Consider the following 16,276-nt stretch of genomic DNA (forward strand, 5'->3'; position numbering starts at 1 on the left):
TTAATAAGATGGCAGGAAATACAGAATTAGTAGTTTTAACGGTAGATGTGAATGGAGTGAACTCTCTTATAAAACATAAATGGAAAGAAGATTGTATTAAAAGCCAGAATCCTACAATATGTTGTTTATAAGAAACACATTTAAAGCACAGTGATACATACAGAGTAAAGGTAAAAGGCTGTAGTAGAATCTATTATGCTTCACATGTGAAATAAAAAAAGCAGAGGTAACCATCCTCATCTCAGATCAAGCAAAAGCAAAAAAAAAAATGATCTGATTAAAAGAGAGGAAGGAAACTATATCTTGCTAAAGGGTACCATAGATAATGAAGCAATATCAATATTAAACATATATACACCAACTGGTGTAGCATCTAAATTCCTAAAGAAGTTAAGAGAGATGCAAGAAGAAATAGACAGCAAAATTATAACAGTGGGAGATCTCAACCTTGCTGTTTCAGAATTAGATAAATCAAACCATACAATAAATAAGAAAGAAATTAAAGAGGTAAATAGAATATTAGAAAAACTAGATATGATAGATCTTTGGAGAAAATTGAATGGAGACAGAACTTTCTTCTCGGCAGTTCATGGAACCTATACAAAAAAATAAGACATAAAGACCTCAAATGCCGAAAGGCAGAAATATTAAATGCATTTTTTTCAGATCATGATGCAATAAAAATTACATTCAATAAAGGGCCAGGGAAAAATAGACCAAAAAGAAATTGGAAGCTAAATAGATATGCTGAGTTTGAAAAGTTAATGAGTCATCCAGTGTGAAAGACTATTGATTAGGGGAGAGGTTAGGACTGGATAAGTAGATCTAAGCGTCATCTGCATAAAGCTGATAATTGTAAGAGAATACTTAAGAAAATATTGATGGAAAAGAGGATCAAGAGCAGACCTTTGAGGGATAACTGGTGAGCATGGGGGAAGTCGGTAGGACTATGAGAAGAGAACAATGCCAAGAAAACAAAGAGTATTTAAGGAAAAAGAAGGTGATCAAAAATTCCAGAAGTGAATTGCAGAGAAGTCAAGAAGGATAAATAATAAGAGGCCTTTAATTTTGACTAGTAAGACAGAGTAACTTTGTATAGTTGGCTGATGAGATTAGAAGCCAGAAAGTTTAGAGTAAGAGGAGAGGAAATGGAAATACTAAATACAGGCAATTTTCTTAAGAAGTTTGGTCATCAAAATAGAGATATAGATGTTAGTTATTGGGGATGGTGAGATCATGTGAGAGTCTTTAAGAATGGAGGAGGCATAGATGTGGATGTAGGCAATAAAGAAGAAACCAGTAGGTAGAGAGAGATTGAAAATTAGGGAAAGAGTGAGATGCACTGGAATGGCATGCGATTAAGAATTCATATACAGGATTTTGCTTTAAAAAAAAGGATACTTTTTCATTTGAGACAAGGTATTTAGGATTCTTACTATAGTAGTCCAGAGGAAGATAAATAGATGAAGCCTAATTATTACTTGGCAGAATTTAGTCCATGTTTTCCTCTCAAGATATTAATAATAATAATAATTGCTAAAACATATTTTATAAGTATTCATCCATTTTATTTATCATTTTTGTTAGCATATAGATTCGCAAAACAATTTCCTTTATTACATCATTTTTTTTTGTGTGTGAATGCTTCTTTTTTCTTGTTGATTTTTATAATTTAATATTCCTCTTTTCTCTTTAAAAATATAAGTAGCTAGTATTCTGCACATTTTATGAGTTAAAAAACTGATTCATTTAATTCATTTAAGTTATATATCTTTGTATTTATTTTTGGCAACTTCTATTTTTGGTTTACTTTGAGTTTTGTTGGTTTTTTTTTTAGTTGCATGATAAATATATTGATTTCTTCTTTTTTCTTAAAGTCCTCTAGATGAAAATGCTGAGAAGCGTACATTTTTTCCCCCATAAACACTGCTTTGGTTAGTTTTTAAAAGTTTTTGTGTGTTGTCTTAAAAAGTTTATTTTCTTTAGGAATAGATTGTTTCATTTGCATTTGAGTTTGAATCTTTTCTTCTCATACCTCTTATTGATTATAATTGTTATTTTATTATAGTTAATAAAGGGCATATCTAATATTTCTGCTTTTCTGCATTCATGGATATTTTTTAAATGTCCTACAATATGGCCAATTTTTAAAATAAAATGTCAAGCAAGAAATATGCATGCTTCTTATAATTCCCATTATGTAATAACCATTAATCTATTATATCTAACTGAAAAATAATTTTCAAGTCTTTAACTTCCTCCTTGTTTATTACCTTCTTGTTAGATTTATCTGGGTCTAAAAGCCTCTATTATTGTTTTCTTGTCTGTTTCACCTTATGGTTTGATTAGAGTTTTAAAAAATAAATTTAGATTCTATGCAATTCTGCGTGTACATTGATACCATTTTCTCATTTATGCCATCCTTGAGCATAATGCAGTTCAACTATATTGGTTTTCATTGTTGCCTTGTATGAAATTATGATTATTGTCCCTCATTTTAAAAATGTATTTGAAGTCCAATGGATTCTATTCAGCCCTTTACTGGATATTGGACAAAAGTACTGCTGAGCACATAGTTGATGCTACATAAATGTTAATTATCTTCTTCATCATCATCATCATCATCACATGGACAATAAATAGTAGAAGTAGCATATGGACCAGGTCCTCTGATTGAAAATGCAGCAAAATTTCTTACATATCATGCTACTTCTCTGACATGATTGATAGCTCATGAACAAATATTTACTGAGGTTTCCTTTATGCATTTGGATCTAGATATAAAATCATCCAAATGACAGAATCCTCAGTATAACAAAGGGATTTTAAAAGATTTAGTTATCCATCAATTAAAGGAAAACCACAAAATGCAATTAGTTAATTTCTTGGAAATGGGCACATCTTGCAAGAAGTCCATGTACCTGTTTACTTGATTAATGGTCATGACTAAATGGATGATTTATGAAGCTTTGGAGCTGAGGAGCTAAAAAGGTCTTCTGTTTTTTTTTTTTTTTAATTCTTCTTAGCTTATAGCAAAATGTCAGTCAATAAAGGCCCAGATAATTAATTGGCCTATAAGTCAGAAAGAATCTGAAAAAGGTCTGATTTTCCATTTCTTTTATATTCCAACATCATCAGCAATAAACTTGGCATTATATTTATGTTTGCACCCATGGAAGAGAATTTAATTACAAGTTTTCCTGTGAATCCCAAATAAGAGACTATGTTAAATTTTGCTGCTGAGAAAATGAATAATTATATGAACCTCTCTTTCCAGTACTGAATATTCAAGGACTCCAGGGAATGAAATGTCATTTCTTAGGAGGTAGTTGGGAAGTGGCTCAGTTTAATAATATCCCAAAGTAGAATTTATTTACGCATATATTCATAGAATCAGAGATTTTTCTAACTTGAAGATATCTTAGAGATGATTTAATCTGAGCCTCTCATTTTGAAGAAGAGGAAGCTGAGGCCATGGGAGAACAAATGAATTGACCAGTATTTTGCACTCCTTTTCTTACTCCACCTGATCCCTTTTACCTGACTTTGAAGCTGTTGTAGCTTTTTGTGAAAACATAAAATCTCAAACACCTCATTTTTAAAGTCAGAAGAGACCTCTGAACTTAGAGTCAGGAAAACTTAGATGCAAATCTCACCTTTGCCACTTAGTTCCTATGTGACCAAAGGCAAGTAATTTCACTTCTCCAAGCCTCACTTTCTTCATCGGTCAAATTACAGTATTGGATCAGTTGATCTCTAAACCACTTTCAAATTCTAAATTTATGATCTTTTTCTTTTTTCCCGTCTTGTTCAAAATAGTTCTGAAAAGGAATGCCTTTTACAGAATCTCTGGTAAACTATCATAGAGCTATTGCTCAAACAAAAAAAAGTGGGGGGACTTAATCACTTCTTAAAGTTGACATTGGATTATATAAAAGGGATATGACTCCCACCAAGAATTTAAATTATGGAATCTCAAAATTGGATGGATTTTGAATGATAGAATTGGACAATAATCCAAAAGACCATTGACACCAATTCTTTAGTTTGATACATGAGGAAACATAGGATCAGAAAATGATTTGCTCAAGGTCATACAGACAGCTAGTAGATAGAGAGAACAAGGACCCAGATTTCTTGCCTTTTAGTTCAGTGCTCTTCCTATGACCGAGAAAAGTTTAATAGATAGCTTCATATAAATCCTGTTTATGCTTTTAGTTTTTACAGCTTTATAGTTTCACACATTTAATATCTACTTTGCAAAGAAGGTCTGTTACTTGTCCCAAAAGCTTCTGTTTAAATTTCAAGAGTTATCTTCCAGTTTTCCTATTTGGTGTTTTGGTGACTAAGATTATATCTATGCACAAAGCTGCTTATTCCTGATAAACAACATTATTATTATGACATCAAGGTGCGGCATTGATACCTCATTGTGATGTGAAGGCAGTTCTGAATTCTAAAGGGTTATATTGAAGATGAAAAATGTTTGACAAGGTCTAAGTATTTTTGTCTCAGATCTATGGTTTTATTTATGTGCTAAACTCCTAGTAAAGAAACTCCTTCCATTAATGCATTTTGGCATCTGCTCTGTAATTTAATGTTCTACAGAGTTACTGGGGGTTGGGAGGTTAACTACCTTGCACAGAGTCAGATAGTATTTCAAAGAAGTCATCTTCCTTACTCTGAGATGCACTTTTTATTTGGCATTGCTATAATGTTTTAAGTTTTATATGGAATTTTACATGCACTTTTCTCTGATAACTCACTCCTAAATATGAACCTATGAAGTAGACAACTAAAATAGTATCTCTAGGTTCAGAGAGAGAGTTTAAATGACTTAGAAGAATAATTCAGCTAGAAAGTTCCAGTTTCTTCATCTATAATTGAATTAATTAGATGGAACCACTAAAGTTTTTCCCTGCTCTAAATCTGTGATCCTTTAATACTTCAGAGGAGTTTGTGGCAGAGACTCCATTTAACAAAAAGAGAAACAGATTTCCTGATTGTGGCTCCTGAAACTGGAGGAATGCTAAAGAAATAAAACCATGCTATGGACAGCAAGAGGCCTAGAGTTTTTTGAACTTATTTGTAGAGTTCTGGTCCATTAGGGAGAGAGTTGTTTCCCTAGTAATCTCAAACTCATTTATGTTATAGGGATAACCTATATCTAGAATATCTATTTTAAATGCCTATATGAAACGTGGAGTCCATTCTACATACATGTGATATATTTTGAATAGACCTGAGAATTCATTGATTAGGAAACTCCTAGATGCCTTTTACCAAGGAACAGCCCCTCTCCTTTTCTGAAATTTATGATTATTATAGAATTGCCTCAAAAAATGTAATGTCAAGTAACTTGATTTTGGAGCAAACAGCCAGTAGATGTTTAAGATAGGACTTGAACTCAGTTTTTCTTGGCTCCAAGACAAGCTCTACGTCCACTATACCATACTACCTAAAATATATGATTCTTCTAAATGAAATATGTTCTTAATACGCAAAAGCTTAAAGTACAGAGTGAACAATTGCATTCAAACAATTCTGTGACTTAAGTAGCATAATAATATATTTCCACTTTAAAGAGAGATAAATTGGGGCTTAGAAAATAAGTGATTTGTTGATGGTTTTACTTCTAACCAATGTTAGAATCAGAGCTTGAATTCGTCTTCTGAATTAAATTGGTTTTTACTATTCTTTAGAGAATAGAACTCTCCTCACCGTCTATTTGTCCAATTTGGATCAGTTTTATCACGTTTCCCTTCTATGATCTTACTAGATCCAAAGTTGATTTTTTTTTAGATATTCTCCAGTTTTGTTAAGACTTTATTGAAGGTGGAGACTGAAATGTAAATCAACAAAAGCTATGTTCACTTTTTTTCCTTCTTTTTTTTTTCTTTCATAGATTTTCCCTTATCTCCTAATTTTTCTCTCTCATTCATAAAGATTCATAAAGAAATATGTTTTTAAAAATTAATGTTTATGTTTTGTCAGAAAAAATAAAATAACAAAAAAGGACTTTATTGAAGAGAAACCTCTAAAACTCTATGTGGAGAGGCAGGTGCCACTGTACTGTGTTATTGTTAAATTTCATACTTAAAGATTTATCCATGAATTCTAATAAAGAGGCATCTTATTGCTGCCTTTCCTTTGCTATGAGGAAATAGAGATTTCTAGCAAAGTTACTCAGGCATGCACTGTGCAGAAAATCCTTGGGAAAATCTTTTCTGGCATTTCACTCATGATCAAGTGATCCAAGATCTCCAACTCAGATACTCCTAAAGTTCAAAGACAAAGAAAACCGTAAGTGGGTTTCTTAGAACTCCTTTTCTCCAGAGGATATAAAATTGTGGGATTAAGTCCCTAGAGTTCTGGTCTTATTAAATCCACACTCAGATCATATGCACATGGAAATTGCACCATTGTGAATTGTGTTCTCATTCTAAAGTCTTGAACAAGTCTCAACTTTTGCTACTACACAGCACCTAAATGATGTAATTTCCTTAGGACTTTGGTAATGAACCTCAAATCATGAGCAGGATCAGTCTGCTTAAGAAAAAAGGAACAGGTGGATTTCAAAAAAACCTGGAAAGATTTACATGAAATAATGCTGAATGAAGTGAACAGAACCAGGAGAACATCATACACAGTAATGGCAACATTGTGCAGATAATCAACTTGGATAGACTTTGCTCTTCTTAGCAATTCAATGAACTAAGACAATTCTAAAAGACTCATGAAGAAAAATGCTAGCCACATCCACAGTAAGAACCATGGAGTCTGAATGCAGATTGAAGCAAACTATTTTCACTTTTGTTGTTTTTTTTTCTTCCTTATGATTTTTTCCCTTTTGTTTTGATCCTTCTTTCACAATATGTGGAAAAAATGTTTAATATGATTGTACATGCATAATCTATATCAAATTGATTACTATATTGGTGAGGGGTAAGGGGAGGGAGAAAATATGGAAATTAAAATCTTATAAAAGCAAATGTCAAAAACTAATAAATAACTTTAAAAAGAGAATAAAAAAGTCAGTCTGCTAATAATTCTATTAATTGCAATTATTTATCTCCAGAGTTCCTTATGTGTCCTAACCTACCCTTTTCTCCATTGTTTTACTACTCTGTTTCCTACCCTTCTAATTTCTAAGCTTTCTGGAGTATAATTACTCAGCTTCTCTTGTTGTGTGTCACTGTTTAGAGTCACATCAAATGCAGATTGTGACCCTCTGCTTCCATCCACATCTTTCACATGATTAATTAGAAAACATTTATTGCACACACATGTCTGTGTACCCAGAACTGTGCTAGATGACATAAGGAATAGTCAGATACTACCTTCAAAAGTCCAGCAAAGAAAGAGCATTCCAAAAAACATGTGAAAAGTAATACTTACTCTCCATTGTGATTAAAGTTGTCATAGTGCAGAAACAGGGAAGCATAAATGGTCTCCATCAGTAGAGAATAGATTGCAATCATAATCAGCAACACAGCCAGTTTCAAGACAGAATTAAGTCTCAGGAAAACTGCACAGGTCACCATGGCCAACACACCCGTGAAGACGAAATACTAAAGACAGAAGAGATGATTAAATTCAGTAGGCTTGAGTAGGAATATTCCAGGCTGATGTATAATAGTAACATGTCACAAATGACTGATTTTCTTATGGAGATATCACGAGGTCTCCAGTTTTCCTCTGTGTGAAATCCACACTTTCCTATTAAATTGGTGATACACTCTTTATAAGCTGGTGCTTTTAGAGTCTACCTTTTTGCATCTCTCACTGTCTTTCTTGCCTTCCCTATGTTCTAGACATGTTTGAATCATAGAATTATAGAATTCTTGAGTGATATACTACTTTAAAGTTAATATTGTTCATGGGTGTCATTTAAAAATAAGATAATTCAGTTGCAATAAACTGTTGTGATTTCCTCAATATTATCCATTATGTAGTGGCTAAGCTGGAACCAGAACCCTGGATTTTAAAGTGGAACTCCTAATTAGATTAATTCTTCTTATCAAAATCTTATTACCTGCAAACATCTATGTGACTTTCCCTCTTTTATTTAAAGAGTTCAGGAACTAACTCACAATATTCCTCTCTACTCCAACCCCTAGATACTCCATCTATCATGATTTCAATATTCAGATTGATGTCTCATTGAACAATTTTCCATCAGTCACCTGAATTATTATGACTTCTGTATTCAAATTTAGCTCATACTAATATGTTGACTTCTGTAATTTCTTTCTCAGATCATACTTTCTTCATCTTGTCAATTATTCTATCATTATTGCTTCTGGATGCCCAAAATATCTCCTACATGCCCTCCATTCTTAGTTGTAGCTTCCAGTTGGGCAATTTCTCATTGTTTCCTTAGTTACACTTTTGCAAGTCTAACCTATGTGATTAATAAGTCTGATTATGTTTTACCATGTTTGACCTTTACTCCGTTTCTCAATTGTTCTATTCTTCACCTGCTTTCAGTTCTCAAATCTAAATAATTCCATTATCTTCCTTCTCCCCCCCCCCCCTTTCTCAAACTGAAAGTTATAAAACCTTAGCTCTGGAATTGACAGTAAAGGACAGAGGGAATATAACTGAGTCAAAAGTTTGGTGACTATCAATAAAACAGAAATACTGAGTTGTCCTCCATCTCTTTTCCTTTTCTCAAAGTGGTGAAGACAGAATAACATTGGACCCTCCTGAAAACTCCCTCCAGCTATTATATAACTCTGTTGTTGCTACTGGACGGATAAGTGTTTCTAGTTCTCTGCCAATTTCTGGTTTCACAAAATTTCACAAAAAGGAGGTAGTAGAAGGACCTTTGCTGAGTACTCATTAGCTGTATGGAAAGTTCACTCCACTTCTCAGTCTTCTTTTCTTCCTCTCTAAAATGAAGAATTTGGAGCATATGATTTCCAAGGTCTTCTTTATCTCTGAAAATCTAGGTTCTGGGATACTTTGGGGGCATTTCTATAGTGACTCATTATACTTAACTCCCATCCTTCATCTGTAATATGTACATACATACATACATACATAACATCCCCAACCCTACACTCTCTTATCCCCCCCCCACATACCTATCCCCTCCTTCCCTCCCTGATCCCATTAGACATACTCATGTATATCTTTGAACCTCAAGTGGAACCTTTATGGGATGTTTGTATCACAGCATGTTCTATAGACTTGCTCCATGTCTTAGGGAACCTTCCAAATCTTTTTATGGAGGATGGCTAGACCATCACATGACCGTTCTGTGTTCTAGAATGTTGGTACTTTGGCCAAATATCTCCCCACTGGAAGATATTCCCTCCCTGCCCACCTTTGGAGGTGGGATATCCCTATCTTGTTCGACTGAAAGTAGCCATTCACAGGAACAATCCCTTTATAATTGGTATAGAAGTCTTGATCTGCTCCATTTCCTAAATAGGCCAGTTTATCCCTCCTTAGCATCTCAGTGGCTATACCTGCAAAAAAGGCTTTATCAGATACATGTCAACATTAATGTGTATTGTCATTAGAATTTAGCCCCACTGCAGCTTAGAATTCTTGAATTTAAGTAATCTACTAGTCTTAGCTTTCCAGTAGGAAAGACTATAGGAAGACACCAACTATGGCTAGCTGCTAGCTTCTTCCAATAAGACATACAATCACTGGACACCTGAGAAAGATTCCATGGGAGCCTTTTCCTCTTAAATCCTCCACTTTACCTTGGCTCCTGATCCTCCCTAAAACTCATGTGATATAGCAGTTCACTGATATTGGAAAGCAAAACAATCAGATTAGTTTTCTCATCTCTAAAATGAAAAAGAGCAAAATTATGCAAATGGATAACATTTGTGTAGTGCTCTGAGATTTGCAAAGTGCTCCATGTATGTTACCTCATAATAACCCTGTGAAGTAGGTGTTATTACCCCTGTTTTACAGATGAAGAAACTGAGGCTAAAAGAAATTAAAAGTGACTTTCCCAAAGTATCTAAGGTGTGATTAGAACTTGGGCCTTCTTGAGTTCAATTCCCACTATATCCATAGTCATAATATTTCTGTGAGGAAAAGGACTTAATTAACCTTGGAATTCCATATTAATGTGAATTACTAAAAGATGTAAAGTTTTTATAATTATATAGAACTTTGTACAGATGAGCTATTATGAGTGTTATTTTACCTCTCTGGATTTCAGTTTTCCTGAGAGAGGATGGTTTTTGGTCTCCAAAATTCTTAGTGGCTTTAATAATTAATGCTATTAGAGTCAACCAGAGTGTTTCCTCACATTACACGTTTCCTGTGGCCATGTGGTTGTCATGGCCCTTCTCTCTCTCTACTCTCTTTCTCTGTTTAAATTTAGCTCTGCTTTTTTAGTAAGAGAGACTTACTGTCTTGTTTCCTGGAGGCATGTCCATCAAATGTGCTCATTTAAAAGGGGAGTCATGTTGAATTAACTATGCCCAAGATTTGCCAAAGGGAGCTTATATATACCTCTGGGTATGAGCAGATATCTGTAAATACAGCCGACGAATTGGAAGTCTGGTTCTTCAAGGGTATTGACTTGTCAAAATCACACCACAGCTGGGGATAAAAACAAACAAAAACAGGAACACTGAGTCAGTAAGTAAGATTGAAGCTACACAGGGTGCTTATTAGCTGCTCTTAAATGAATACCCTAGGAGAGACCAGATGTTTGGCTACAGGCTCTTTTGGAGTCCAAGCCATTTAAAGAATTATAAGACTATAAGGTGTCAGGGTAGGTATATGTTATCACACAGAAGTTCAGAGCTATGAAGGGACCTTGGAATATAGAGTGAAAGAACAGAGAGCATCATGTTGTAAGGGACCTTAGAATATATAATGTTAAAATACAAGAGTATAATAGATTATCAGAGATGTATAGGACCTTAGGGTCTATTATTTTAGAATAAGGAACAAATAGCATAATATCCTGTTGGAAAGGGAGAGGATATTAGATGGGCTGTAAAAACACAAGACGTGAGAAATAAAAGAGACTAAAGATTTAGCGCTTGTCAAAAGAAATGGGACAGTTTGCCCATTCCTTAGCATCTCAATGACTTCACTGGACTTTACCACATAAACAAGGCTTTAGCACATAGATGACAGACTTGGTAAAGATGCTCAATAGGTTTATCATTTATTCCTTACCATTTATGTTTTAGGAATAATTCTTATCCAAATAGGGGTGTTGGATTAGATGGCTTATGAGAAGGACCCTTCCAATTGTCAGTGAAGATGTTTTCTAAGATATAGGGAAGTAGGGTTTAAAATGACTACAGAGATGAGAACCAAATATAGCAGGGGGAGGCAGCGCAGTTCAAATAACTCATAAGAGTTAGAACTATGTGAAAATGGTATGACTTGTCTCAGGGTCATAGAATTTAAAGGTATCAAGAAAGATCATCAATTGTAATACAATCTTCTCAATTTATAAATAGGGAAAATGAACTTCCTACTGAACTCTTCACACTGGAGGTGTCCAACCCAAGGTTAGATAACCACATGTCAAGGATCCTATGTGCATCACACCATCAGGCAAAGATTGTACCAGATGAATTTTGAAGCACCTTCCAACTCTTAAGGGTTCTATGAGTCTATTCAAAGGCATAGGAGTGGTCTAAATAGCCACTGAAGCACTAATTTTCCACCTAGATCCTAAAATAATTATCCTTAAAATCTGGCCCAGAAAACTCAAAGTATTTGTATATAAAAATATTTATGGAAAATCACAATGCTTTTATCCTTGTCAGGGTTAGTAAATTCTTAAAATCTAATATATCAAATTGACACAGAAATGACAATTATTCCAAGGATGGTAATGAATTCATGTTGGAGTATATTCAACTTTTAATCATTGATTCATGGGAAGTCACATAATAATATAAACTGACTGACTAGCATTGGTACCCAAAGGATAATCTCTAGATGACAAGGTAACAGATAGATGATGACTTATAAGAAATGACCACTACCATTGAGGGGCAGTAGATTTAATGGGATCTGACTACGTAACTCCTTTTTTACTATGGTCCATCCTCACTTAAAGGGTTTGTGTGTGTGGGAGGTGGGTAGTAGGTAGGACCTAGTTCAGGAACATGATTACTAGCCTTTTTTTTGTGAAAAGGAGTGAGAAATCTATAAATTATAGAAACTTTATCAGTCTATAAGCTAGACAGCTCTGTTTCCAATGCTTAGAGATACTTACAATATTTAGGATGGCACCAAGGAAATTAATCAAGATGGAGGCAAAGATGATAACATTTCTGGCCAGGTAGGTCTCATTAATCCAACAGCAAGTTTTTCGCAGCATAAGTGGTAAGCACTTATAATCCTCCGCTGTGGTGATAAGAACAAGAGCTGAGTGCAGCATGATCAGGAGAGAAAACTGAATGACCATTGGCATCATCCTGTGAAGAAGAACAAAGCACTGGGTAATTTCACCTTAGTTGTCTCTTCTTGCTGGGCACTACCAGTTATCTCACCAGGTATTTTCCCTTTCTAGGGCTCAAACATTTTTCATTTAGGCTTCATTCAAGAAAAATCTATCAGTGGAAAATAGACTTGGTGATATTTAGGTTGAGAATATCCTTCTCATATTGCATACTTTGCTATTGAAAGTAAATATTTGTTTAGATGTATAGCTTCTGCCCATTTTTTCCTCTCATCTTCTCATTTGCTCATCTCACTAGGCAACGGCTGCCAAGGCAACATTTTGCTGGGATGATTATCTCAATATCCTATCTACAAGAGCTGGAGAAATGCCCTCTGCCCCAAAATGTGGGGCTTACAATGCACTGTCAGCCTCCACCTACTCAGATGTTCAAATCCCAACTCAATGCCAACTCTGGGCCTCTTTTTTTAGCAGCATGATTTCACCAGAGCAAAATACTAGTCATTTAATTGTTCCTACAAATGTTTGAGGCCCTCAACAAAATCTGCTTCCCTAGCTGGTTCAGGGGTGACTATAGATGGAAAACTCTTTGGGCACATCTTGTACTTCCATCATCTACTGGGTTTGTTTCCTGCCTTCATTTGGGTAGATACTGATAGTAATTTACTCTTGGCACTTTTATACTTTTCTCAGGTGTTGGTATTCCATGAAAGTAGAGCCATTGTGAAGGATTTATCCACTTCTGCCTTTAGAAAACTTAATTATAATTCTCTTAATTAAATCCTTTGTTTTCCAAATCAGAAGGTTAGAATTAGATATATTCTAGTCATATGTTCTTAGGAACTAGAACTGGGAAAATATTATAAATCATTCATCTACTGACTCCAGACATTTTCACTCTCTCTCATGTCTGTGACTCTCTCCTTCCTTGTCTTCAACTCCTGGATTCCCTGGCTTTCTTCAAGCCTTACTCAAAGTCCCACCTAGAAGAAGCCTTTCCTCATTAATCTTAGTGCTTCTCTTTAAGATTATTCTCAACATACCCTTTATTTATCTTTTTGTACATTCGCGCATTGTAAGCTCCTTGAAGGAAGAGACAAGGATTCTTTTTTGTCTTCCTTTGTAACACCAAAGTTTAGCACAGTGATTATCCCATAGTGCATTTAATAAATGCTTATTGACTAAAGAACTGATAGTCCAATTCCTTTCATGTTACAGATGGGGACACTCAAATTCAGAAAGAATAAGTTACTTGTCAAAGGTTACAGCAACAAAGCAGAATTTGAAGCCAGGTCCTTTAACTTCATCCCCTGTCATTTTTCTACTAACACCTGCTTGCTTAGTTATCTCCAGTTCTGGAATTCCTTTCTTCTCTGTTCACAACTTCTCAGAATTACCATATATATGCTAAATAATGGTACAAAGATGTATTTTCTGTTTTAAACACTAAAATAAGTGGTAAATTCCATTTGTTTAATTATTCAGAGTGTTAGAGCTGGAAAGAGCTTTCAATATTAATAAGTAGAACCCCCTCATTTTACAGCTAAAAAAATTAAGAACCAAAGAGACCAAAAAAAATTTGGCCAGGATCAAGGTAACTAGTCAGTATCAGATCCAGGACTAGAACCCAGACCTCTGAACTCCTGGTTCAGCACATTTTTTTTAAGTAGCTTAATGCACTTTAACAAATTGATTTTAAGGAACCATCCACTTTGTAAGCCAATAACATTCTGACCAAGTCTTGTGTGTTTATAACTATACTAAGTATTGACTTTGGGTACAATTATGATCATTATATTCCATTTCTAGCTTTCCAGTTCCTTGCTCTTTTCTCCCTTCTGAACTTTCCCTACTCCAACCATCAGACTCAAGGGACTAATAAGTTTATGGTCTCTTCCTATGCCTTGCCTCATATTTCAGGTAGTTAGGGCTTTGGGTACAATTATGATCATTACATTCCATCTTTAACTTTTCAGTTCCTTGCTCTTTTCTCCCTTCTGAACTTTCCCTACTCCCACCATCAGACTCAAGGGACTGATAAGTTCATGGTCTCTTCCTATCCCCTGCCTCATATTTCAAGTGTTAGGGCTTTGGGTACAATTAGGATCATTATATTCCATCTTTAGCTTTCCAGTTCCTTGCTCTTTTCTCCCTTCTGAGATCTTCCTAATTCCACTATCAGACTCAAGGGACTGATAAGTTCATGGTTTTTTCCTATCTCCTGCCTCATATTTCAGTAGAGCTCAAATAGCTGACATGTAGTAGGTGCTTAATAAATGTTTGTTGATTAATTTAAAAAAAAAACTTGAATGTATTTATTATCCCAGCTTTCTATTCCACTCACATAAACTAATTTGTTTTTCCTTATAAATAACATTACTTTTTTTTGTTTTTGTAGTCTTTTCTTTATATCTAGAATGCTTTCCTTTCTAACCTTTTTCATGTGGAAGCCCTGTATCTTTTCCTGCTCAGTCCAAGTGCTACCCTCTAACAAAAAAATGTTCCTGATTTCTACAGCTGTTACTGATCTTCCTCTTGAAATTACTTTTCATTAATTTTCCACATATGTTGTATTTACTTATCTATGTAAGTATTGTTTCTTTCTCCCCTCTCTCATTTTCTCTCTCTCTTTCTTTTCTCCTTTTCCCTATGTTTTTCTACTGATTTTTGTCATGTGCATGCATATCATATGCACACACATATCACATGCATAATTTTTCTGACTGGACACAATGGAATGATTAAAGCAATGTGACATTTGAGAAAGGCTATCTCTCCATTCCAGAGCTATAAAAAGGAGGTTTTGAATGGATCCCAAACTTTAATCTTAGAGTATAGGAAGGGCAAACCTCCCCTTCCATGTCATTACTAGATTTTACTTTGTTTTATTTTTGGTTTTGTATCACCAATTTTTATCACAATACCTGGCACATAGTAAACACTTACTAAATATTATTGGTTGATTGACAGTGATTAATGGACATCATTCATTTCTAAGAGGCACAATTTCATTCTGAACTTGTAATTCTTGAGCTTAGGACAAGTAGAAGGGAATATATTGGGAGAAACCATTCGGGAGATGTTATTATGTCCTTATGAAAAAGTAGGGCCAGGGAAAGGCTAGGAAAAACTCACTTTGGGTGAAAGAAAACTTCCGGGTACCATCATCACCAAGGGGACACTCCCAATCTTTCTTGCACCAGGGGTGGCTTTCACATGAGTCATTTACAGAAGGATATAGTAGAGGGAGGGTATTATTGTTATTTTCCCCTCTAAGAGTCTGATCTGTATTCTAGTAGTACAAACCAGAGCTTCTGGACCAAGAGGTCACAGCTCTGGACTGAGGAGGTTGCAGTCTCCTCATACCACATGTAGGTTATTATATCCAGCTTTGGGTACTGCATTGTCCTGAGGCTATAAATACAAAAACAAAACAAAATAAAACAAAAACAGTTCCTTGCCCTCAAGGAATTTAACAATTTAATAGGTGGGAGATAACACATAGAAGGAAGCTGAAAAGCAGTGGGTGGCACATTAGTGTGGGGAGAAGGGTAGAGAAAGAAATTAACAGAGTCAGGGATCATAGTCTGGAAAGGAATAAAGAAATGAATAGCACTGTCCTATACATTTTCCTTAAAATGGAGATTCCTGGAGGAACTGACCAAATAATGAGTTGGGGAGCATCCAGAGGAGGACTACCATTCCTTTGGAAAAATTGTTCATGAGATTATGTCGTGGAAAGATTAGCTGAAAGAGTGGGGCATTTAAATGAGAGATGACATTTAGGGAGAACAGGATAACTGCCTTTAATTATGAAAGGTTGTCACTTAACAGAGAAAATACATTTATTCTGCTTGGCCTAGAGGGTAG

The 16,276-nt window shown here is 34.9% G+C and overlaps 1 protein-coding gene across 2 annotated transcripts in view; it reads right to left on the reverse strand.

Moving 5' to 3' along the window:
• ADCY8 (adenylate cyclase 8) overlaps positions 1-16,276 on the reverse strand; it is a 364,885-nt gene that overhangs the window by 68,043 nt on the left and 280,566 nt on the right. For both annotated transcript variants that reach the window (XM_031947205.1, XM_031947204.1), the window contains 3 exons: positions 12,221-12,422; positions 10,486-10,575; positions 7,399-7,571 (listed from right to left, as the gene is read on the reverse strand). In XM_031947205.1, the coding sequence (XP_031803065.1) occupies positions 7,399-7,571; positions 10,486-10,575; positions 12,221-12,422 (465 nt within the window). The remainder of the gene's footprint in view (positions 1-7,398; positions 7,572-10,485; positions 10,576-12,220; positions 12,423-16,276) is intronic.

Source organism: Sarcophilus harrisii, chromosome 1 (genome assembly GCF_902635505.1).
Source record: "Sarcophilus harrisii chromosome 1, mSarHar1.11, whole genome shotgun sequence".
Lineage (NCBI taxonomy): Eukaryota > Metazoa > Chordata > Mammalia > Dasyuromorphia > Dasyuridae > Sarcophilus > Sarcophilus harrisii.